The 24,158-nt window shown below is 40.3% G+C and overlaps 1 protein-coding gene across 6 annotated transcripts in view; it reads left to right on the forward strand.

Moving 5' to 3' along the window:
• The first annotated feature begins 225 nt into the window (after window positions 1-225).
• AZIN1 (antizyme inhibitor 1) overlaps window positions 226-24,158 on the forward strand; it is a 32,916-nt gene continuing 8,983 nt past the window's right edge. For 2 of the 6 annotated variants that reach the window (XM_029222823.1, XM_029222819.1), the window contains exons 1-6: window positions 226-607; window positions 5,100-5,237; window positions 13,446-13,589; window positions 19,571-19,768; window positions 21,754-21,927; window positions 23,103-23,275. Coding sequence is in view for 4 of the 6 variants with exons in the window: in XM_029222819.1 (XP_029078652.1) it covers window positions 19,667-19,768; window positions 21,754-21,927; window positions 23,103-23,275 (449 nt within the window). In the remaining 2 variants the exon portion in view is untranslated. Of the gene's footprint in view, window positions 608-5,099; window positions 5,238-13,445; window positions 13,590-19,543; window positions 19,769-21,753; window positions 21,928-23,102; window positions 23,276-24,158 lie in introns of all 6 variants that reach the window. The other 4 variants (XM_029222822.1, XM_029222818.1, XM_029222820.1 and 1 more) reach the window with 4 other exon arrangements.

A 24,158-nucleotide genomic window follows, 5' to 3' on the forward strand; every position in this document is an offset into this window, starting at 1 on the left:
GTCCGCGCGACGGTCTTCCACGGGCGGGGAAGCTGCCGAGGGCGGGAAGCTACCGGACGACCGGCACCTGCATCGCGGGGTCGCCCGGCCCCACCCCCTTTCTCTCCCTCCGCGCCGTACCCCTTTCTCTTCCGCCCCCTCCCTTCTCTCCGGGCCGCAGCCCCGCTCCGCGCGGCTCCCGCGGCGACCCTGCCGCTGCGACGTCACTAGACCCCGCCCCCTTTGTATAAATAATGGCGTTTCTGGCGCCGCCTTCTCACACTCTCTGGCTCTTCGCTCGGTGGCAGTGTTTCGTTTCTTCGCCTTCCCTGCCTCTTCTCATCCTTTCTCGCTCTCTGCTCTGCGGTGTGACGAGGCTGAATCCTCTCCGCACCCAGCCCTCGCCTTTCTTCTTCTGCCCGCGCTGTTGTTCTATTTCTCTCCTTCGGCCGCCGCCGCCACTGCTGCACAGCTGGTGTCGGTGCCGCGCTTTTCCCCCCACGTCGTCCCCGCAGCCTATGGCCCAGGCCGCCTTGGGTATTTCTGCTCAAGGTAACCACATCCCTCTTTAAAAATTCCGCCTAAAAAGAGAAGACGCTTTACCCGACTCTTTGGGCCGTTATCTCACGTGAGTACCGACCCGAGGGGCGCGGCCGGGGCCGGGGCGCGGGGCGGCCTTGGGGTGCTGCCGGGTGCCTCCGGCTGGGCCCCGCCGCCCGGCCGGCGTCCCCGCAGCGCCCCGCGGCCGGCCGCCTCGAACATGGCGGATGGCGGCGTGTGTGGCGGCTGCCGGTGCTTCCGCGGTGGCGGCGGCGCGGCGGACTGGGGCGGCGGGAGGCCGCTGGCCGCCGGGCCGAGCCCGAGCAGCTGCTGTTGGGGCGAGGGGGCGTGTGTGTGGGGGCGCGCGCGGGGGTCTCGCCGCCGGGGGTCGGCGGCGCCTCCGGGCGGCGTGCGGCCCCCACCCCGCTCCCGTGGTGCATTGCTGTTTCCGGGGAGGGGGACTGGTTGCAGTCCTGAGGGGCCTTGGTCCCGCCGCCCGACCCTGAGCGGCGCCGCGCCTTAGCCTCCGGGAGCCTGGTGGGAGCGCGACCGGTTGCAACCGCCGCGGCCTTAGGTTATGAATGGAGCGGGGCGGGCCCGGCGCCGGCCTCCTGTGACAGCTGCCGGAGGAGGATGGGTGCTCGAGGGTGCGGGGAGTGCGGCCCCCCTCTGCTGGAGGAAAGTTGACGCCGCAAGGGGCCAGGCGGCGGGGAAGCCCCGGTGTCAGGTAGCGAGCGAGAGGCCTTTGGCCTCTTCTGGAAGCCTCGGGGCTGCTGCTCCGCCCCCTGCGGCGCTCCTGATTGGGCCGAGTCGCCTTCACTCACCCCAGCCACCTCCTGGAGCCCGAGGATTAGTCACCATGGCTTCGTTTTCCCGGCCGCGCCACGATTCCAGGGCAGAGAGAGGGAGAGCGGTAGGCTTGGGTGGCTTATCAAGCACTGTTTTGGCAGTTAATGGTGCTGTTTTAACCCTTCCCCAGTGTATATCCTGAACGTGTGTTTCTTAGGCTAAGCTGCTGGTTCGGCGACCTGAAACGGTCGGGAACACAGTTTACGGCCCCATGATGTTTCAGCAGATTTAACTGGCTTTTGTGGTTGCCTCGTGGATACATTAAGATGTTTTGTGTCCCGTCTGGTTTCCACCGTTGAACCCCCTGCTTGGATGGGAACCGGAGAACACTTAAGGATGTGTAATCAAGGAAAGGTTGATGTGGACGAGCCTGGCAGAAATACAGCTAATGATTATAGGGCAACGCTCTAACAATCCTTTGATTTCTTTTGCAACCATAGGAGAGTACAGATGCTGGTTATGAAGGCAAATAAGCCCAGAAGAGTTAGAAGGAAAGATAGGCTCCTGATGATTATAGGTGATATGGGAGGTGCTGGAATCAAGTAATAATCAGTGCCGTCCCTCCTGCCACCCAGGTTTAACTTATAAATTGTCAAACATACAGAGGGAATGAAAGAATTGTACCCTCACCTACGTTCAGTAAACACTTAACATTTTCCTTTATTTGCCATTCCACTGTGCATTCATCAGTCTTATTTTTCTTTGTATTTCAAAGTAAGTTGGAGACACCAGAACACTTCACCACCCCTCCAACTTCAGTATGCACATATCATTAAGTAGAGTTTAATAGGGTAAAATTCACAAAACAGCAGAATGCACAAATCTTAAGTATATCATTTGACGAGTTTTGACAGAAATACAGATGTGTAATCCAAACCTTTAACAAAGATGAGAACATTGCCATCAAACCCAGAAAATTCTCTTTTGCCCCTTCAAACTCCATCCCTCACTACCCACAGAGGCAACCACTGTTCTGACTTTTTACTAACCATATAGATTAGTTATTATGTAAACCTATTCTAGAACTTCCATAGGCATATATAATGTATGCATTGTATTTTGTGAAAGGCTTCTTTAACTCAGAATGTTTTTGATATTCATCCATTCATCAGTAAATTGTTACTTTTAACTGCCGAGTAGTAGTCCATTATATGAATACCTTGCCTGATTTTTTTTTTAAACAACTTTATTTTGGAATAATTTTAGATTTATGGAAAAGTTACAAAGATAACATGGAGTAACTTTGTACTTCTCACCTAGTTTACCTTATTATAAGAGGTATCCATAGTACATTTGTCAAAATTAAGAAACTGACTTTGATACATTACTGCCACTTAAACTCCAGACTTTCTTTGGATTTCACCAGTTTTTAATGTGCTTTCTGTCTAGGGGCCAATCCAAGATACCACACTACATTTAGTTGTTATGTCTTCCCCAGTCATCTCTGATTTGTGACAGTTTCTCATGTCTTTGACAGTCTAGAGAAGTACTGGCCAGATACCCAGTAAAGTGTCCCCAATTTGGGTTTGTTTGATATTTTTCTCATGATTGGACTAGGGTTTGGGGTTTTTGGAAAGAATACCCAGCACAACTTGAAAAGTCATTGGTAAAGGCAATGTAAGTTGTTCAGAGAAATACTGATAGTTTGGGGGATACTAAGTTTCTGGGTAGTTACTGTCAAAGTGATGGGAGGTTTTTGGTGATTTATTGGCCAGCTGCTGACTCGGTTAACTCTAGTTTTCCCTGTGCTGTCTGCCAAGATAGTGTAGCAACGGACATTCTCTTCAAACAGTTAAGGAATTTGATTGCAGTGTTGTACACGATCCAACTGATAGAAACACCATTCTAAATGAGAAAAAATTATCTTTCCCTATACCTTCTATTTTTCCATATCTTTATTTTTTTATAAATTTATTTATTTATTTATTTTTGGCTGTGTTGGGTCGTCATTGCTGCGTACGGGCTTCTCATTGCGGTGGTTTCTCTTCTTGTGGAGCACGGACTCCAGGCGTGCAGGCTTCAGTAGTTGTGGCAGGCGGGCTCAGTAGTTGTGGCTCGCGGGCTCTAGAGCGCAGGCTCAGTAGTTACGGTGCACGGGCCTAGTTGCTCTGCGGCAGGTGGGATCTTCCCAGGCCGAACTCACGTCCCCTGCGCTGGTAGGCAGACTCCCAACCACTGAGCCACCAGGGAAACCTTCCATATTTTTATTTAACCTCCTCTTATGGTTTATCTTGACTGTACAGATGAACATTCAGTTCATCCTGTATGTAAATGGCCCTGTACCCCTTTTATTTATATTAAAGGGTACCTTTCAAAGTTTAGAGTCTTCATTTCCTACTAGTATCTTTTTCATTAGGTGGAAATATTTTAGAGATCCTGCTGAAGAACATTCTTGAATGTCTGAAGTGTAATGTTCTCAACATTTCACAGTACTGCTCCTGGGTTGCATTAAGCAGCAAAATAGCTATTGATCTATAGCGGGTTGGGGTGGGGGGGGATGGATGAAAATGTCTCAGCCAGGATAATTATCCTATTCCTTAGAACAGTTAAGAGTAAACTCTGTCTCTGTCTCTAGCGTGAGTCGGCTTTTAATTTACTTCTAAAATTACCTTGGTTTGGGAAGAATTGGAACGTTTGTTTTGGAGTACTTGGTTGGAATCTAACGTGATGATATAGTCACTGTTGCATATTAGTATGGATTTTTGCCTCATTGTCCATAAGTGTCATTGAGCATGTGAGCAGGATACCCCTAGTAGAAAGAACATTTTACCTCCCCTAAGGGTGCCTCTATCCTGGTTCAGATGAGATATGCTTAAGATGTGTCTAGAGTGCTTCTGAAATCTCAGATTCTTCTAATTCCTAAATTTCATTATTTTTCTGGTTCCCTTCTTACCACCTATCTTCTAGCAGATACTGTCGGGTTGTATTACTTTAAGGTAGCAATCACTGAGTTACAAATAGAAGTATAGATGTAGCTGTTTAGGTTAGAGGTGATAAGTCTATCCTGTCAAATCATAATAGGTAAAAACCATTTCTAAAACTTATTTAGCATTTTGTAGCGTGCCAAGCACGTTCACATTCATATGTTGTTCCTAGTGATAGTAGAGTGACTTAGGTTGGGAATGAGGAGGAGGTAAACCTTAAGAGGTTACTTGTCGGATACGTAAGGCAGGTCTCAAAAGTTATTTCACATGTGTACTTAGTGTATTAGCTAAGTCACAAAATGTTTTTCTTTTGGATATGTAGTAGGATTTTACACTTAAGCAAAGAAGAACTTAGAATTTGGAGAGTAGAAGAAGGCTTGTGGGTAGTTTCACACTATTAGATATACATATAAAATCTTGCACACAGACCAGGTTAGTGAGGGCACTTGGACATCTTAAAATTTGAGGCCACTTAGAAGTTTGGGTTTTGGAGGACAAATAAAAGCAAAAATGAAATTCGGTGAAGGCTGGAAATTGAGTAGGTAGATAGAGTAACTTGATAAGATGACCATGACCTCAAATTCTGTCAGTTCTGTACTCTAGCAGCTTGGAAATGCTTACTACATAAAAAAGTACTTGGTACTGTGATAAACCCTTTGAAAACATCATTTTGTGTAATGTGCTTTAATGAAACACTTCAAACTAAAACTTCTTCCCGCACTTAATCTTTACATCAATTTAACCTTCTTGAAGCGCCACCTAACATTTTTTACCACTGGACTTACATATTTTTATTTTCTTCTTTAGGGCGAACTTTCTGACCAAGTATACAACTACCCAGAGGGCCTAGGAGAAGTGCTGTATAGAGAGCAGTTCGACTTCAACGCTGAGCCACCTTGGGAACCTAGCTGATGATAGGGGGGTTCCATCTCCTAACTTGTCCATGTAAGTATTTTCACATCTGTAGAGTGTGAGGGACGGTCTTGTAAAGTAGAAGTAAAGGAGAGTTCTTGTTGCTCAGTCTTTTTCAAAACTTGAAATTGTATTTACCACTTACACCCCACCCCGCCCCCCACCTTTTTTTTTGGCCCAACTGGGTGGCTTGAGGGATCTCAGCTCCCCCACCAGGGCTTGAACCCAGGCCATGGCAGTGAGAGAGCCTGAAATCATAACCCCTAGGCCACCAGGGAACTCCCCCACTTCCCTTAAAGTTGATTCAGTTGTATGCATTGTTTACTAGTGGCTGGATCCTTATTTACTATATCTAAGTACATACTGCAGGGTAAGTTTTAGGAAATCTTACTATTCCAGATTTTAATATAAGTTGGAGAGGTGGTTTTTTGTTTGTGTTTTAATGAGGTGTGGGTAGTAGTTTAGCACACCATTCAATCATTTAACTTGTTAGATTCAAGTATTTGGAGTATTCAAGTATTCAATACTTGAATTCAAGTATTCAGGCAAAAAATTCTGCTCTCCATTCCACTCAAACCTCTACCACAGAGCATGAGATATAAGAGGTGAATCTTAGTTCTTATTTTTCTAGTTATGAGCATCTTGCTAAACACAATGTAATTTCTAAGAGTTTATGTTCTTTTTCACAAAATGACTTTGTATAATACTCACCTGGTAGAAAAACTGGTTGTTTTTAGAGGTATTACTGAGAGATGATACATGTTTATCTCTCAACCGGCTACCTTCCCAAGATATTTTCAGGGATAGTTTTTGACTATACTTGATTTTCTGTGTATGGATTTAACTTTGAATTTAAACCTCTGTGCCCAGTGCAGTTCCACAGTAAACTGTTGTTCGAACTTGTGCTGCCAAATTTGTGTGGTTCATTTAAAATTTTTTATTATTTGTAGATTTCTTGCAATTGAAATTTGGGTTTTGGTGTTGAGGTTTGGATGTCTTTAAGTGGGCTAGAGACTTGGAGGGAGTAACATTAGAAAATTTCAGGAAAGAGATCTAATTGGAGGGTGTATGTTAAAGCAGACCTTTTCAACACATTTACTGTTAACCTCAAATTACAATTTTAGACTTCTTTTTTTAAGTCTAAAGAGAAAGGGGGGAAACAGTTTAAATAATACGAATTCTCGAAAGTTCTACTGACTTTGAACCCAGGCTGGAGGGTTTCCTGTACTCCCATACTGGCTTTCTCCTAGCTGTGTGAATTTGAGCATATTGCTTATTTTTTAAATCACAGCTGTAAAATAAAGTTGAACTAGAACAGTTCCTTTAACTGTAAATTGATACAATGATTTATCTTTTTTTGAGGGTTTTAATCGCCCTTTGTTAATGCAGTGTGTGTGGTCTTTGGAACAGTAGCATTAGCATAACCTAGAATAGAACTGCAGACTCTCAGCTCCACCCAAACCTGAATCAGAAATCTGCATTTTAACCAAGTGGCTTGTATGCATATTAAAGAGAAGTACAGTTGCCACCAGTTCACTGCCAAGCCAGTTATCTCTTTAATTTTTGTTAGTCATCTATTCTCCTTCCAGCATATCTGATGTTTTCTCCCAAGTTGGCTTAGAGATATAAAACTTTTCTGAGTGGGGTGTAGTTGACTCCATAGTTGAGAGGGGAATAGATTCTAAGTTGGAAGTTTCATAACAAGCTTCATGTTTTAAGCACGACCATATTAAAGGATAAGATTTTAATTTCAAGTCTCTTTTTTTTTTTGCGGTACGTGGGCCTCTCACTGTTGTGGCCTCTCCCGTTGCGGAGCACAGGCTCCGGATGTGCAGGCTCAGTGGCCATGGCTCACGGGCCCAGGCGCTCCGCGGCATGTGGGATCTTCCCAGACTGGGGCACGAACCCGCGTCCCCTGCATCGGCAGGCGGACTCTCAACCACTGCGCCACCAGGGAAGCCCCAAGTCTCTTTAATGGAAACCTAACTTTGCATTATATTTTATATTTCTACTGGTGTTTCCTCTTAGACTTGAGAAACATATTAGCTCATACATTTATAAATGACTCTGCCAACTCAGGGAAAAGTCTTTAAGGTAATTAATATTGTAGAACTCAAAAAGTCTATAATTTCCGTGTCTTTTTTTGATTGTGGAGGCGTAGTGTATATAGGCACAGATAGAAAATGCTAACACTTCATTCTGAAGGTTCCGGCAGCCAAAGTGACTGACTTATTTATTATGCCCAGGTACAGTGTATATTATGTTAAGTGAAACTTTAGTTCTTGGTGCTTTGCTATAAAGCTACAGCCACAATCCCTTATTCATGTAATTCCAAAATCCAAAAGTTAAAAAAAATTATATAGCTTCCTTGATGTGACCTAACCTGATTTGGGAACAAAAAGTTGACCTGAATCTGAGCTAATTTGAGGCCATTTTAATTTTGACTTATCCCGTTTAGTGCTAATATTCCTAATTCTGCTGCCTCCTGGAGAGCGTTAAATAATACATTAAACGTATATGTACTAAATTGCCATTCTAAAATCTGAGAAATTTTGAATCCAAAAAGATACCTTGCCCCAAAGGTTTCTTGACTAGAATTAGTAAAGGTGGCAAGAGAAATTGTACATTCCAGAAATGTCCTTAGATATCAGTAGCTGTTTGCAATACTAGACATTGAAATCCTGATATTTCCTGTGGAGCAACAATACTGTTTGGAAAATTAGAAGTCAAAGGATTTAACACACTGGCCTTCATGGAAAACACTTAGCACATAGCACTGCAAAATGTATAATTCCATGACCCATGTTATGCTTCCAGCACTCCAGTAGGATTTCTGTGCAGGTGGTCTAAGCTCTAGGATTTGGCTTCAGAGTTAGGTTTTCAAATCCAGGTAACCATCTGAATTTTTAGATAGTTCATTTCATTAAGTATATGGAAACTATAAGCTGCTTGCATAGTAAAATTTTTTCTTTTGGATATGTGTGTGGTGTAATGTGAGCACTGTAAAGATATCATAACAAATGCTTAAGCTTAATAATATCTCAGATTACTGAAGGGCTCTAATTGTGGAAAAGTTTTTGTGTACGTTTTAAATTTCTTAGGCTCTGTGCTGCAGTAGTTTTTTCAGTGGGCTATATTTTCAAGTTATTTTAGCTAGAGCTCCAATTATAATTAATAGATCAGCCTAATGGAAAAATTTTAAAGGCTGTTTCAGGAAACTAAATTCTCTTGTAACCAGCTGCTTTTATTAGCAGATCTAGTGATGACGTCAGATTGAGTTAATTATTAACATATAACTTTTAATGTTTTGTTTCTAAGAATAGAAAAGGGATTCAATTAATTGATTTGTCTAAATGGACAAATTTTGTCTAAAATTTTAAATATTTAAATTACCAGTATTTGGTAATTTAAAGATTCTGTGATGTAAGCAAATTCACAGAACTTTTATTAATGGTTTTTGGTGCTCTTTGACCACGAAGACGAATAAAACTATCATTGAAAATACACAGATTTAGGGACCAGTTTTTAAAGTATGTGTATCCCCTTGGCATGCAAAAAGTAGTATTTAATGGTGCCTCATTGCTTGTGTAAAGTAGCAAAAAAGCATTCTATAGAAGCCCAATGGGAATAATAGGATGTTAATGGATAAAACGGTTTGGGGGACATGGTATTCTTTCTTCAGGCAAATTTAGGCTCTTCTGGGGGGGGCAAATAGATTAGAAAGCAGTGTAGACCATTTTTAAAGGGAATAAAATTGTTCTTGCATTTATTACAGAAGATAGTGAGCTGAGAATGTTAATAGTCACTACCAATCTGTGTATTCCATTACACTCCCTTTGGTCTTAAATTCAGAGTTTTTGAGTTTGGGGTTTTTCTTCTCTGCCCTCAAAAAAGCATTTAGAGACACTTAATTCTTCTGATTAGGAGTAAATAAGATATTGTGTAAACTGTACGTCATAAGCTATAAAATCTAGGTAAGTGGTAGGCTGCAGGTTTAGGCTGGCCATTATTCAGACCGGCCTAAGGAGGCCGTTGCAAGTGCAATGCTGTCGTGTTGGTAAGGCTTAGAAGACACAGATGCTTTTGTCCTTTACCTCCATTCCAGGGCCATCCATGCACACTGAAGCAGTTTGTCACAACCTAACTGAAACAAAGATTTGGCCATCCTTTTTTCTAATCTAGGGAATAATGTGAAGAACATTATGGCATAAGTAGAAAATATTTGTGCAGCGTACTGAGTTGCAAGGATTAGGCTGATGAAGTTCAGCCTGCCCAAACCATACCCAGCCACCATGAGGTCTTAAATGCGTGTAACTGAGTGAGTTGCAGCAGGAGTCAAGATGATAAAACCCTTTTGGGATGCTCTGCTCTAAACTTTTCCACCTTTCTTCATTATCTTATGTAAGCACACATTTCATTTCTCTAGGATTTACTTGGTGTGGAGTTTTGACCTTTCTTTCCTTTACTGTCTAGTTTTGTAAACTTGTGAATTGATCTTTGTTACCTTGAGCAAAATTATTTGGGGGTACGATGGTTTTTGTTCTTGTTTTTTTATCTGTGATGTGTGTGGACTTGATCCTTAGAAGTTTAAAATTTTTTATGAAGACAGCATTCTCTAGAACTGCTCTGTTCAGTACAGTAGCCACTAGCCAGGTAGCTATGTAAATTTAAAGAATTCCCATCAAATAACATTAAAAATTCAGCTGTTCAGTTGCTTGGGCACATTTTGAATGCTTGGGAATTATATGTGGCTAATGGCTATTGTTTTGGTCATTGACAAAGAATGTTTCAATCATCATAGAAAGTTCTGTTGGACAGCATCACTCTAGGATAATTGTTACTGTGAATGTGACTGGTATTAGCCATATTAATCTTAAAATATCTATTAATAAGAATCATAAGAATTACACATTCTCTTCTTTCTCCTTAGGTTTGTCTAATAAACTGTTCTTGACTGTAGGGGCTTTTCAGTTTTATATTCTAGTTGAATTCTTTAGTTGCCCAGCATGTTCTTAAGATCCAGCTCCCTGCTATACTTCATGATCTCATACAGACTGAACTTAATATTAGGTTTACGTTGAATATATGACTTCAGATTATTTTTGATCTGTTTCTTTCTTTTGGCGGGGGGTGGCTTGTGGGATCTTTGTTCCCCAGCCAGGAACGAACCCTGGCCCCCTGCAGTGGAGGCATGGAGTCCTAACCACTGGACTGCCCGGGAATTCCCTATTTTTTGTTTTTTACTGCAAAGATACTGTGGTGCCCAGTTTATAAAGAGCTCCTAAATAAGTATAGTCTCTCCTTAGTTCATCATCTAGGTTCAGCATGGTTGGCATGACCAAGAGTAGGATGGGATATCCTAGTATGTTGAACATGGATACTATAGCAAAATAAATAAAACTCAAAATGAGAGAGATTTGCTATCCCGAATTCATGAAGAGCTCTTATAGGTCAATAAGAAAAAGCAAAAAACATGTAGGGAAATGAGCAAAAGGCTTAAAAACAATTTTTTTTTTTTTTTTTTTTTTTTTTGCGGTACGCGGGACTCTCACTGTTGTGGCCTCTACCGTTGCGGAGCACAGGCTCTGGACACGCAGGCTCAGCGGCCATGGCCCACGGGCCCAGCCGCTCCGCGGCACGTGGGATCCTCCCGGACCGGGGCACGAACCCATGTCCCCTGCGTCGGCCGGCGGACTCCCAACCACTGCACCACCAGGGAAGCCCTTAAAAACAATTTTTCACTAATAACATAGCAGTTTCACTCCCAGGTATGTGGCCCTAGACTGTAGCACACTGCTTGGTTCTTCATTTGTGGATCAGCTAGTTTGCAGACCACAACTTGAGCAGTGTTCCCCTTGGGTACATAAATAACAGCAAGAAATTATATTATGGTGTTTATAAACAATATAGCAAAAAAATGGGACAACCTATAGGTCCTCTTTGGATAAATAAATGTTGTACATCTACAAAGAATAGTACACAGCAATGAAAATTAATAGATGGGACTCCAGTCCCATCTATCTGTGTGAAGGAATTGAAATTATAAAGTTGAGCAAAAGATGTCATAGTAGGAAAACAACAGTGACTCCATTCATGGTTCAAAACCAGTAAAGCCGATGTTTTAGAGGGCAGATAGAGGAATAAAAAGATTAAATAACACGGGAATGATGATTGGAAAAGTCTGAACATGCTTATTCTAGAGGAGATGCAACCACTGCCACCTGTAAAGATGTTTAGGGGCTTCTGAGGTATTCTTTCTTCCTTAACCTGGTGTTTACTGCAGTCATTGTAATGGACACATGCTTTATATAATAAAAATAAATTTTCCTCTTGGTGAGGTGGCAATGAGATCTGCCCTAGGGTAATCAAAATAGTAGTTAAGTGCATTTATTTAAAAGGTTATTTCCTGTGCTGCACCAGGAAAACTAGAAAGCTTGAAATAATATGGTTATGTATTTGCTGCTATTCATGTTGCATTATAATAGTTATCTGTAATGTTACTACATTTTAATCACCATAGGGATTTACATATTTCACTTATGTACAGGTACATTGCTCCAGAAGAAATTTAGTCTTCACATCAGATAGTCAAGACACATTTTTTAAGAGAGCCTAATCTTGTCAATTTCACTTGCAAAAGTATATTGCTATGAAAATCCTGTATTTCCATTTTCTCATTTAGGTGTATTTTAGAGTTTAATGTGAGGCATTTCATTGGGCAGCCTTTACCCAAGCATTTCAAACTTAGCCTGTTGGGCTCATTTCCTTTAGAATTCCCCCCACCTTTATGTATTTCCTATTCATTCTTGTTCTTGTCTGTTTTTTTTTAAAATAATTCGTCAGCAGTCACCTTTAGTGTTCTTCCTCTAGAGTTAGTTTTTTTCAACCTTATCAGCTGAAAAATAAACTTAAGGGTGTTTATTGCCATTATTGGCTTTCCTCTTGCTGTCAATTAAAGCAACCCCTGTCCTGATGATCCTAAGTACTCAGTGTAGGCTGTTGTTGTTATCCATCACTTTTGGTCCAACATGGCAAAAGTTCATATGGTCTTATGATCACACAATTTATTGGAACTTCTACCTACTAGTTCTGATATGTAGCTTCCTGGAGGCCTGCTCCAGACCTCATGTTTGTAGTACCAGTGTCATCCCTTCTGGCCGATTATTTCCAAAGGTATTCTCTGTGGTAAGTAACATTTTTCTGTGGGATGTAGAATGCAGAGGTGACTTTGACAGCATTGTGTCTATTTTTTTTTCCCCATTGTGTCTATTTTTAAAGCTGTGAGCTGAGTGCTAAGTCATCAAATGCTTATGTAAAAGTAATAATAAAGGTAGATTAGAAAACTACAGGTGGAACTACCATGTGGCCCAGCAGTCCCACTGCTGGGCATGTACCCTGGGAAAGCCATAATTCAGGGAGAGTCATGTACCAAAGTGTTCATTGCAGCTCTATTTACAATAGCCCAGAGATGGAAACAACCTAAGTGTCCATCATCGGATGAATGGGTAAAGAAGATGTGGCGTATATATACAATGGAATATTACTCAGCCATAAAAAGAAACGAAATTGAGCTATTTGTAATGAGGTGGATAGACCTAGAGTCTGTCATACAGAGTGAAGTAAGTCAGAAAGAGAAAGACAAATACCATATGCTAATACATATATATGGAATTTAAGAAAAAAAATGTCACGAGGAACCTAGGGGTAAGACAGGAATAAAGACACAGACCTACTAGGGAATGGACTTGAGGATATGGGGAGGGGGAAGGGTAAGCTGTGACAAAGCGAGAGAGAGGCATGGACATATATACACTACCAAACGTAAGGTAGATAGCTAGTGGGAAGCAGCCGCATAGAACAGGGAGATCAGCTCGGTGCTTTGTGACCTTTGTGACCGCCTGGAGGGGTGGGATAGGGAGGGAGACGCAAGAGGGAAGAGATATGGGAACACATGTATATGTATAACTGATTCACTTTGTTATAAAGCAGAAACTAACACACCATTGTAAAGCAATTATACTCCAATAAAGATGTAAAAAAAAAAAAACAATAAAGGTAGAAATACCCTTAGCCTTCTTCAGAATAATAGTAGTAGTGTAAATTTCAAAATATCTTAAGTTCTCATTTTTAATGAGTAAAAGTCCTTTTAGAAAACTGGTCATGTGTTAAGGTTGGGTTTCCTGCTTAGATGTCTCTGAAACAGTACTCTCAAACTTTCAGCTCTCCCTGTTCTACTTCCAGGGAGGTCTTCACTTCAGAAATCCAAGACTCATTCATCCAGCTTGGTGTCAAGTGGGCTGTTGCTGCCAGAATTATCTTGTGATTATTTGAGAGATGTATCAGTTTCTTCTGAAGTACAATCAACTGTAGAAGCCTTTGTAGCAGGTGTGTAACAAGGCAAGTGCCCAGCTGCTGCAACCACTCCTCTTGGAGCTACCCTCTCGATGACATGAGGACTCACGACCTCATGAAAGACTCCAAGGAGCAGTGTGTGGTTCTTGGGAGCCTTTTCTTTCCTTGGCAGCTCTTCCTGGAAAATGTATTATCAAAAAACACCAATATGAAGGTGTAAATAAGGAATGTTAAACATGCTCTTTTCTTCCCAGCTATGATGTCCAAGAGGAAATTATTTCGTTTATAAACATAGTATTGTGATTGCAGCAGTTGTATTAGTGTAAAATAAGCTGAGCTTTCTTTCACCATATATTTAGGTTTTTGGGTGTGAAAATAGCTCAAAGGCTCTTGTGAATAGAGAACACATTTTAGTGTCTATTGATAAAAATAAACTTGGGAGCTTTTATTAAAAATGGATTTGCTCTTTTAAGTTTAATTTAAATAAGTCAATGTCCAGCAACACTAGACTGTAGTATGTAGTGGTCTATAACATGTTGGAACCAATAAATCAGTCCTGTTTCTGATTTATACACCTTTAAAAAAAAAATGGTGCAGTGTCCGTTGGGAATTATAACCAGGATTAGATTGGAACATGGGGGAAGTTTGGCATCATCTGGGTTTGAGTCTGCTGCATTCCTTTTTTTGGCCGGAGCACTTTGCAGGATCTTAGTTCCCCAGCCAGGGATTGAACATGGGCCCCCTACAGTGGAAGTGCAGAGTCCTAACCACTGGACCACCAGGTGAATTCCCTGAGTCTGCATTCTTAATGGAGAGATCCCTGGAAATTCCCTGTGATGTGGATTAACTTGGTGGATCTGGCATACAGTATAAACTCTGCTCACCCCCAACACATGCACACTTATTTTCATTCTGACTCCCTAGGACATGCTGTGTGTCAGATTTTTGGTTTAACATTACCACCAAGTAACTTTAAATGCCTCTTGAAAACATTTTACTCAAATATTTCTTTACTTTAGTGCCTTGTAAAGCAGAAATGTAGAACATGAACCTTTCTGCAACAGTGAAACTTTAAAGTATTTTTGCTCACATGTTAAGAAAATTGCAAGCATAGGCTTCTGAGGGTATGGTTATGAACTGCTTTTAGGACTCTTTCCGTGAGATCGGGCATAGGAAAGACTCAAGAATAGTCTGTGCTTAGCCACCAACTTAAGCCTTTTCAATTGTTGGAAATACTGGGCTTCCAAGTGAACATTTCATTTGAGCACAGGGTTTGTGGCTCAAAATGTGTTAGAAACCCTCTTTCCTGAAGGCCTTTGTGTTTTGTGGATTCTTTTGAGGAATTAGTTTTTCCTGGGCATAGCTTTTAGTTTTTAACTGACAGTTGAGCTTTGCATTTACATGTGGGTCCCTTGTATATCAAGGTTTTGGGCTTCTTTTAAGGATGTGAAAGATGGACCTCTTTTTCAACACACTTCAGGGAGTTCTTTCCTGTCATCACCACAACGCTTAAGTTTCAGAACTCCCCATTCTTAGAATTGTCCTTTGTCCATCTTTTCTCAGCACCTACTCTGGGCTAGGAAATTATGGAAATCTTAAGACCTTCCTAGGGAGCATCTGAGAAGATAAACCAAGATAGAGCTCACTTATCTCAACATTTACCATCTTTTATGTATAGACGTTATTAGTATTGGTTTTAATCAACTATTATTGCAGTGCTTGGTGTAATTACGGAAGTAAAAAAATACTACGTTTACATCTGTCTTAGTTGTTTCAGGTGTGTTGGTCCCAAAATCCTTTTTGTCAGGTCCTGCCAATATAGCAAATTTTATTTTATTTTTTCTGTCACAGTCCTTTTGTGAGTAAGCTAAGGATTGGCAAACTAACCCTATGGTTACTTCAGAAGTCAGAGTTCCATTTCAGTGATGGTAATATAGCCACTCTAATGTACTCTCAATCTTTCCTTTAGAGCAGGGCATGCTTTAACATATCTTTATTCATGTTGGTAGTACATTTATTTGTCAGATGTTTTAGTTTGGCCTTTACTGTTTAAAATTATTCCACTTCACAAAAGTCTGTAGTGACAGAAAGCAGATAAAAATGGTTGCCTGAGGTGGACAAAAGGGACATGAAGAAATTTATCTTTATGGTAGTGCTGGTTACGATGGTGTATACATTAGTCAAAGCGTGGGTGTACATTATTGCATGTAAACTGTTGATAAGATAGATGGAAAAGAAAGAAAAATTCAAATTTAGAGTTTACCTGAGAGTTTTAGACAAAAGATATAGAAGGAGCAAGAAATGTAGAAACTAGTCATAAAGAAAGGTTTGAAAGGCTATGAGAAGGCATGATAGGATGTTTTGGTACCACATGTGAATAAACTTTATTATACAGAGGTTTAGGAACTATGGGAATTTATATGTCTGAGAAATGGTTAATTGATTATGGGGGTGTCATTTAGTCTATCAAAGAGACTGAGAGTTGTGTTTGGTTTCCAAAAGAGGGATCCCGTGTTTTCTAGGAACGGGACTGCTAGGGAGACAGAGTTTTCCTTTTAACAGACAGGCATACCTCGTTTTATTGCGCTTGGCAAATACTGCATTTTTGACAGACTAAAGGTTTGTGGTGACCTTGCTTTGAGCAAGTCTATTGGTGCCATTTTTCCAACAGCATTATTTTTTAGTTAAGGTATATACATTGTTTGTGTTTTTTCGGTGTGTGTGGGGTTTTTGGGGTTTTTTTTCACACTTAATAGACTAGAGGATAGTGTAAGCATAACTTTTATAGGAACTGGGAAACTGAAAAGTTTGTGTGACTCGCTTTAATGCAATACTCACTTTATTACAGTGTTTGGAACTGAACCTCCAAGGTATGCCTGTTAATTTGATCATCAGCATCTCTAGAGCTAGCCTAATTAGTTCTGTGCCTCAGTGTCTTCATCTGTAAAACAGAATAATACTGTCATAGTGGGTTTTTTTTTTAATATTTATTCATTTATTTTTGGCTGCATTGGGTCTTCGTTGCTGCGCGCAGGCTTTGCGCAGGCTTTCTCAAGAGTTGCGAGTTGCGGCAAGCCGGGGGCTTCTCAGTGGGGGTGGCTTCTCTCGCTGCGGGGCACGAGCTCTAGGTGCGTGGGCTTAGTTGCTCCCCGGCGTGTAGGATCTTCCCGGACCACGCTTCGAACCCGTTTCCCCTGCATGGGCAGGTGGATTCTTAACCACTGTGCCACCAGGTAAGTCCCTGTCATAGTGGTTTTAAAGGTTAAGAGAATATTGTATAAGTACTTGGCACACTTATAAAAAATGTCTGCTTTTAGATTTATGCTAGTTTAGCAGGCAGTGAGAGTTGAACCTGTAGATTTTATAGTTTGAAAATAGTGGAACGGCTGCCCGCTCCATCTCCAGAGCGCCCTTCAACTGTCCCCTGACCTGCTTCCGAGTGCCAGTGCAGCTCGAGCCCGCCGACCATGCCCGCGGGCGTGTCCTGGACGTCCTACCTGAAAATGTTCCCCGCCAGCCTCCTGGCCATGTGCGCCAGCGCAGAGGTGGTGCACCGGTACTACTGGCCAGACCTGACAATACCTGAAATTCCACCAAAGCCTGGAGAACTCAAAACAGAGCTTTTGGGACTGAAAGAGAGACAACATGAACCTCAAAATTCATCTCTGCCAAGAACTCTGTGAATAATATTATGAGAATTAAATATGTATTTTTAGGAAAAAAAGAGAAAAAATAGTTGGAAAAAAATTTCCTATCCCTATGACCATAACCTTACTTAATCTAGAAAAATTTCTGAAGAATGTGGGCATTCAGCAGGTGAGACTGGATTGAATGGGCCTGATGTTTGTGCAGCTGTTTAGGATCCTGATGTTAGAGGAAAATTAGCCTTCTTGTAAACACTAGATGTAGGAAATTGAGGTTCATCTTGTCCTGGCTTTAAAAGCTAGACTACATTTGGTAGCAGTTGCCTGTGATGGTCAGTAATTGATAACTCAAGGTTCCCAGGTAAATACTGCATAGAGTCTCATGAGTGGAAATACTAGGCTAAAGATCTTGATTAAGTATTTTTCATCATTAATAGAATAATTGATCTTTTTGAATGAGTAGGTTTTATCTGTTCTGTTGCTTTAGTGCATAGTTGAATATCCCTCTAAAATTGATGTTCCAGCTGGTCTTACATTGCTTAAAATAAACATGTATCCTCAAACCTAAAATGTGTACTTTCTGGGTACAGATTTAAATCATTTCTGGTATCATAATCTAAGAAATTTGCTCAGCTAAACTGAATGTAGTTGAGTTCTTGGAAATAAAATTGTCATTTTTAAAATACTGCTTGTATTTTATGAAATTTGACTAATGCTCTGGCTTATTGATGAGTTTGTTTTGGTACAACCAAAAAGCCGACAATTTTTAAAAAAATTTATTTAGTTTATTTATTTTGGGCTGCATTGGGTCTTTGTTGCTGCACGTGGGCTTTTCTCTAGTGCGGTGAGCGGGAGCTACTCTGTTGTGATGCGTGAGCTTCTCATTGCGGTGGCTTCTCTTGTGGAGCATGGGCTCTAGGCACTTGGGCTTCAGTAGTTGTAGTTCGTGGGCTCTAGAGTGCAGGCTCAGTAGTTGTGGCGCACGGGCTTAGTTGCTCCGTGAAAGCCGACGCTTTTGAGAACCACTGAAATGGAGTATATTTTTAGGACAAGGGCCGTCACCCATGGTGAACTCTTGCATAGAGCAGGGAGAGGAGAAAGGAAAGGGGGTAATCAAGGATGTAGGAAAAGCTGTGCAGGTTTTAAAATAGGTTGCCAAGAGCTGGTCTATGTCTGTTATAGTTAATGTGGCAACCAGAAATCAGTCCCAGGCAATGAGTAGCATCCTGTCTAGAGGACTTGTTTTGTTTATGGACTTTATATTAAAATAAATCTTTGCCTAAAGTAACGTAAGGACCAGTGAATTCAGCAAAGAACATAAACTTATTGTGTGTGCCGCTCCAGAGGACAGTGGGTGATTTGGAGAAAGAGGGAAAACTTTATTTGATTGGGGAGGGGTTGGATTTAGTCTGATGCCGTTTTAAAAATCAGAGTTCTTAGTAAATAAATGGTTTAGGATGTATAATAGGTTCCTAGCTTATGCCTAGTTTCAAATTATGATGGCATTTTTGTATTTCTGGCAGTTGGTGACTTAATTTTAGCTCTTCCGAGTCAACACTTAAACAAGCGATTTTAATTTTTTTACAACCATCTTTTGAGGAAGTAGTTAAGGTAGTTAACTGAAGTTGACCTCAGATTGCGCAGCTATTAAATGACACAGCCAGGAGTAGGTCTGCTGACTTGTAGTCCAGTAACATTTTCACCAATCAGCTCACCTCATAAGAGACTTAACATTGTTAACTTGATTTAACTAGTCCATTTTAGCTTGTGGTGGGATCTAGATAGTGTGTATCAAAACTACGGATTGTCCCCTAAAGTTGGCCTCCACTTTCACTCATTCCTATTGTTGATATTTACACATCACCTACTCTAGAATTTTACTTAGAAGACATTAATCTGCAGTTACCTGGTAGCACACTGTTATGTGGCTGGCAGTGTATTGAAGTTCAGACTGTTTTGATTTCTTAGCTGCAGACATTTATTCCGCTAGCTTTCTTTACTTAAAATGAGTAAAATTGTGTGTGTGATGGAGGAATCACGAAACAAGATGAATAAAACAGACTGGCTCTGCAACTCTGTATGTAAGGTGACCATGTTTACTTGTAATATTTTGTGCATATGTGTCAATTACCTTCTCAAGAAATTGTCATATTAAGCTTATTTTTTTAATGTATAAATTCACATTTATTTGCTTTAAAATGGGCACTAAAGGAAAGGATATTAGTGATCTAGTATTTCTGAAAGTGTTAAGTGATCACAGATTCTTCACTGAATTGGGTACTTCTTATTAACACACTCTCATTGACAACTCATACATTAGGTTTGACTAATGAAATAATACAGACTTGGAAATAACTTCTATTTTGACAGTTTGTTGCATATTCTAAGGACCCAGACGTAAGGCTTGGTGGCCCGTCTCTTGTTTTTCCTGGTTTATGACTTTCGGCTTTGTGGAATACGGCTGAGATGAAAGGATTTATTGACGATGCAAACTACTCCGTTGGCCTGTTGGATGAAGGAACAAACCTTGGAAATGTTATTGATAACTATGTTTATGAACATACCCTGGTAAGTGTGTCATCTCACATTTCTGAAAACAGTGTTATAAATTTCTGAAATCTGAAGCATCAATGCTTTGTTTCCAAGGTCTTAATATAATAAAAGTACTTTGTTCCAGGTTGTCTTGACTTGACAACCCCAGTTCCCCTTGAGAAGTGATGAGATTTTCTTTCTAGCTCACATTAAAAAAAAAAATGCTTCCGGACAGCCCTTTCTCTTCTGTGCTTTATAGCACCTGTTTTGTTGGGTTTTTTTTGCGGTACACGGGCTTCTCCCATTGCTCAGCGCAGGCTCAGCAGCCATGGCTCACAGGCCCAGCCGCTCCGCAGCATGTGGGATCTTCCCCCTGCATCGGCAGGCGGACTCTCAACCACTGTGCCACCAGGGAAGCCCTGTATGTTCTTTTATTTTCTTGATATGTTGCCAGCTATCCACTTAATCAGTACATGGCTTCTTACCCATTTTTCTCAACTGTGTACTTCCGTAGATTTTAATTTATATTTCAGATAATCTTGGTTGTGTATGTTGAATGAGAATTTATACTGAATGCTTACTCTCCACTGCCCAAGTGTCAATTTCTATAGAATCATATTTATTGCTACTTAAGATCATTTTTGTTTCGTACTTACTGATAGAAAAATTTTGTTTACTGCCTTACTGATAGAATTTTTGTTGAAGCTAATTTCCCATATTCCCCAAATTCGAAGAATTGTTTTTGTGTTACTGGTGTTCAGTAATAGGATATCCAAAAAACTTTCTTCTTCTCTTGACCTTTACAAATGTGCTTAAGTCTTCTCACACACCAGCAAAATCCTGTTATTTCTCTCTTCTGCCATCAGAATTCTTTTTGGGGGGGTGAGGAAGAGTGACACTTGTCCTACCGTTCAGTCTGTTCTATAGCTAAGTCATTCTACAGTTAATTCTCTGATGTCACTAGTCTTAGTCACTTTTACAACACACTTCCTGGGGATGGCAGCATGTTTTTTAAGGATGGGGTAACTTCAGTACAACTGTCCTATATGTGCCACCCGTAACCCATAATTTCTGGTCGTGTCTGTTTCTTGGTCAGTATGTTCCAGTAATGTATATCTTCAAACAATGTGGACTATAGAAAACAGTAATATCTTCATGGCTTTTCAAACAATATTTGGATGTTGTATGTTTTTAATATTATTTTGTCTGCCATCTAACATTGGGTAATTTATGCTCTGGATGACATTCATAATCATCTCTCTACCCCTAGAGTAGCCCCAACTTTGAAATCATTACACATCTCTCCCAATCCCTAATTAAAATCTGTTTGTTTGTTTGTGTCACGCTATGTGGTTTGTGGGATCTTAGTTCTCCAACCAGGGATTGAACCCAGGCCACAACAGTGAAAGCGCAAGTCCGAACCACTGGATCTCCCGGGAAATCCCCCAGTTTTCTTTCTTTTGAGGGAAGAATATCCTTACTCAGATTTATCTGACATTTAGTGTACTTCTGTATTTTTAAATTCAAGTTTGCCACCTATATGCACACAAACTACCAACTTTATCTCCTTAAAAATTGGCTTCTTTTGTTTCCTTGTTTTACTGTCTTTAAGTGAAATTCATAATGGAGATACAGCTTTTTGTTTAGTTTCCTCATTCTACTCACCGTATTAGGAAATTAGATTCTATACTGCTAAAGTAGGTTTATTTTAAACGGTTAAGGAAAGCATGGAAGGAAATAGGTAGTCTTCTTCCCCTCCACTCCCCAAAAGTAAAATTGAGGCAATTCTGAAGTAGAAAGTCACTATAATTGATATATTTTTTTTTATCGAAGAGAATATTTTCTATACCAGCATAGCATAGCACAGCACAGAGTCAAATTTAAAAAGAAACAAGCCTTAAGTGTGGTAGTATGTAAATGTTTATTTTGGCTCATTTGTGGAGGAAAAGGGAGTTATTTCCTATTTATGATACTCTGTTTTCTATAGTTTTTTATGTTTTTCTTTTTCATAACCATAATAGACAGGGAAAAATGCATTTTTTGTGGGAGATCTTGGAAAGATTGTGAAGAAACACAGTCAGTGGCAGAACATAGTGGCTCAGATAAAGCCATTCTACACAGTAAAGTGCAACTCCACTCCAGCTGTACTTGAGATTCTGGCAGCTCTTGGAACTGGATTTGCTTGTTCCAATAAAGTAAGTCATTTTCATTACTTTATTACTAAACTGCAACATCTTAAAATTGACTAATTTTTGGTGACCCACAGCAGTAGGAGAACAGTTGCAAGGAAGTTTTGACTTTTGAATGTGTTTCCTAACTCTTGTTTAAATTTGCAGTTTAATATTGGAAATTTACAAACTTTCAAGTGTACCTTTCAAGGAACGTTTCAGTGAGATGAGATTTTATAAGCTTTATTTTTCTTTAATCAAAAACTGTTATTCCTCATTTTTAGCCTAGAGCTAGCTTGACCAAATTACTTCTTATGACAGCAAGATAATATCCTAAACTATGAGATTTCTCTGATGGTAATTACAGGCGTACCTCAGAGGTACTGCAGATTGTATTCTAGACCACTGCAATAAAGCGAGTCCCATGAATATTTTGGTTTCTCAGTCCATATAAAAGTTATGTTTATACTATATTGTGGTCTATTAAGTGTGCAATAGCATTATGTCTAAAATATAATGTACATACATCAAATAAAATAATGCTGTTGAAAAAATGGTGCCAGTAGACTTGCTCAACACAAGGTTGCCACAAATCTTCAATTGTAAAAATGCAGTATCTGCAAAGTGCAATAAAATGAGATATGCCTGTATACCTTTTTTTAAAAAAATAGGATCAGTATTTATTTTTAATTTTAATTTTATTTTTTGGCTGCCTTGGGTCTTTGTTGCTGCGTGTGGGCTTTCTCTAGTGCAAGCAGGGGCTGCTCTTTGTTGCGGTGTGCAGGCTTCTCATGGTGGTGGCTTCTCTTCATTGCGGAGCATGGGCCTAGGCGCACAGGCTTCAGTAGCTGTAGTTGTGGCTTGCGGGCTCTAGAGTGCAGGCTCAGTAGTTGTGGTGCACAGGCTTAGTTGCTCTGCAGCTTGTGGGATCTTCCCGGACCAAGGCTCGAACCTGTGTCCCCTGCATTGGCAGGTGGATTCTTAACCGCTGCACCACCAGGGAAGTCCCTGTATAGCTTTTTAAAAGGTTTTTAACAGAGTACAGTATAGTAAGCATTACCGGAATCTAAACTATGACATACATAATCCTAATTTAACCTTATATAATTTGAATTTAACCAAAAAATAAAGGTATGGGGTAGTGATTGAAAAGTAATAGAAAGCTTGCCTTTTAGATGACACTGTTTAAAATCTGTTTTTAGACTGAAATGGCTTTAGTGCAAGAATTGGGTGTATCTCCAGAAAACATCATTTACATAAGTCCTTGCAAGCAAGTGTCTCAAATAAAGTATGCAGCAAAAGTTGGAGTGAATATCATGACATGTGACAATGAAGTCGAATTGAAGAAAATAGCACGTAATCACCCAAATGCCAAGTAAGTGTAAAACTAGGTACATGGGAATATTATTACCTAGGGTTTGGGGTTGTCTTTAGCCTGGGAAAAGGGGGCATTTATGTAGAGCAGTGGTATATGTTGTGATTACTGTGACTTATTTCAAGTTCCTTTATGGAAAATGCTACTAGCATTTTATTGGCTACTTCTGATCCTTCCTGTGGAGCTGGAATGAGATAAGGGCATTTTGGGATATGAATTTATAATCTTTAATTCAAGGAAGAGAATCTGGTTGGTAGGATAATCAAATTAGAACCACAGCTATATTTTCACAATTACATTAACCATGCTAGTTGTTTGTCATATTGGGAACAGGATGTTTTGGTCAGCTTTTTTTCCTGGTTAGCTGAGGGTTTAATCTGCCCTTAGATGTGGTTTCTTGAATGGTTGTCCTTTGTGTCAGTGTCTTAGGAACCTAGTCCATAGATTCCTGGGATTTCTTGAAGGCCCTTCTCCTCAAACAGGAAGTTTAATGTTTTTACTTGTACCTACATGCATCCCAAGAGTTACTTTTTTAACTAAAAACTTCACTTTTTAAAAGCAAAAAAATTTAAGGCAAAATTAATATTGCCATGAATTGGTATATCAAGAGGATTTTACAATATACTGAAAGTATATTAGTACAAAATTGTTTCCTTTTTAATAAGTTATTGTGTATGTTATATGTTGCCGAAAATGTGTATCATATCCATATTTCCCTTGTATCCATAATTTTCTTATTGACTTTAATGGTATTCTTAGAAAGGTATCCTGACAGGATTTATTACTCTGAAAACCTTTGTTTTGATAAAGGCCAGTTTTTTGATAAAGTGGTTCTAGGGAACCGCTTGTCTCTCTTAAAAGTCTTCTGGGGGTGGTGGGGGGG

This window comes from Monodon monoceros, unplaced genomic scaffold, assembly GCF_005190385.1.
Source record: "Monodon monoceros isolate NGI ecotype Baffin Bay Population unplaced genomic scaffold, NGI_Narwhal_1 Super_Scaffold_14, whole genome shotgun sequence".
Classification (NCBI taxonomy): Eukaryota; Metazoa; Chordata; class Mammalia; order Artiodactyla; family Monodontidae; genus Monodon; species Monodon monoceros.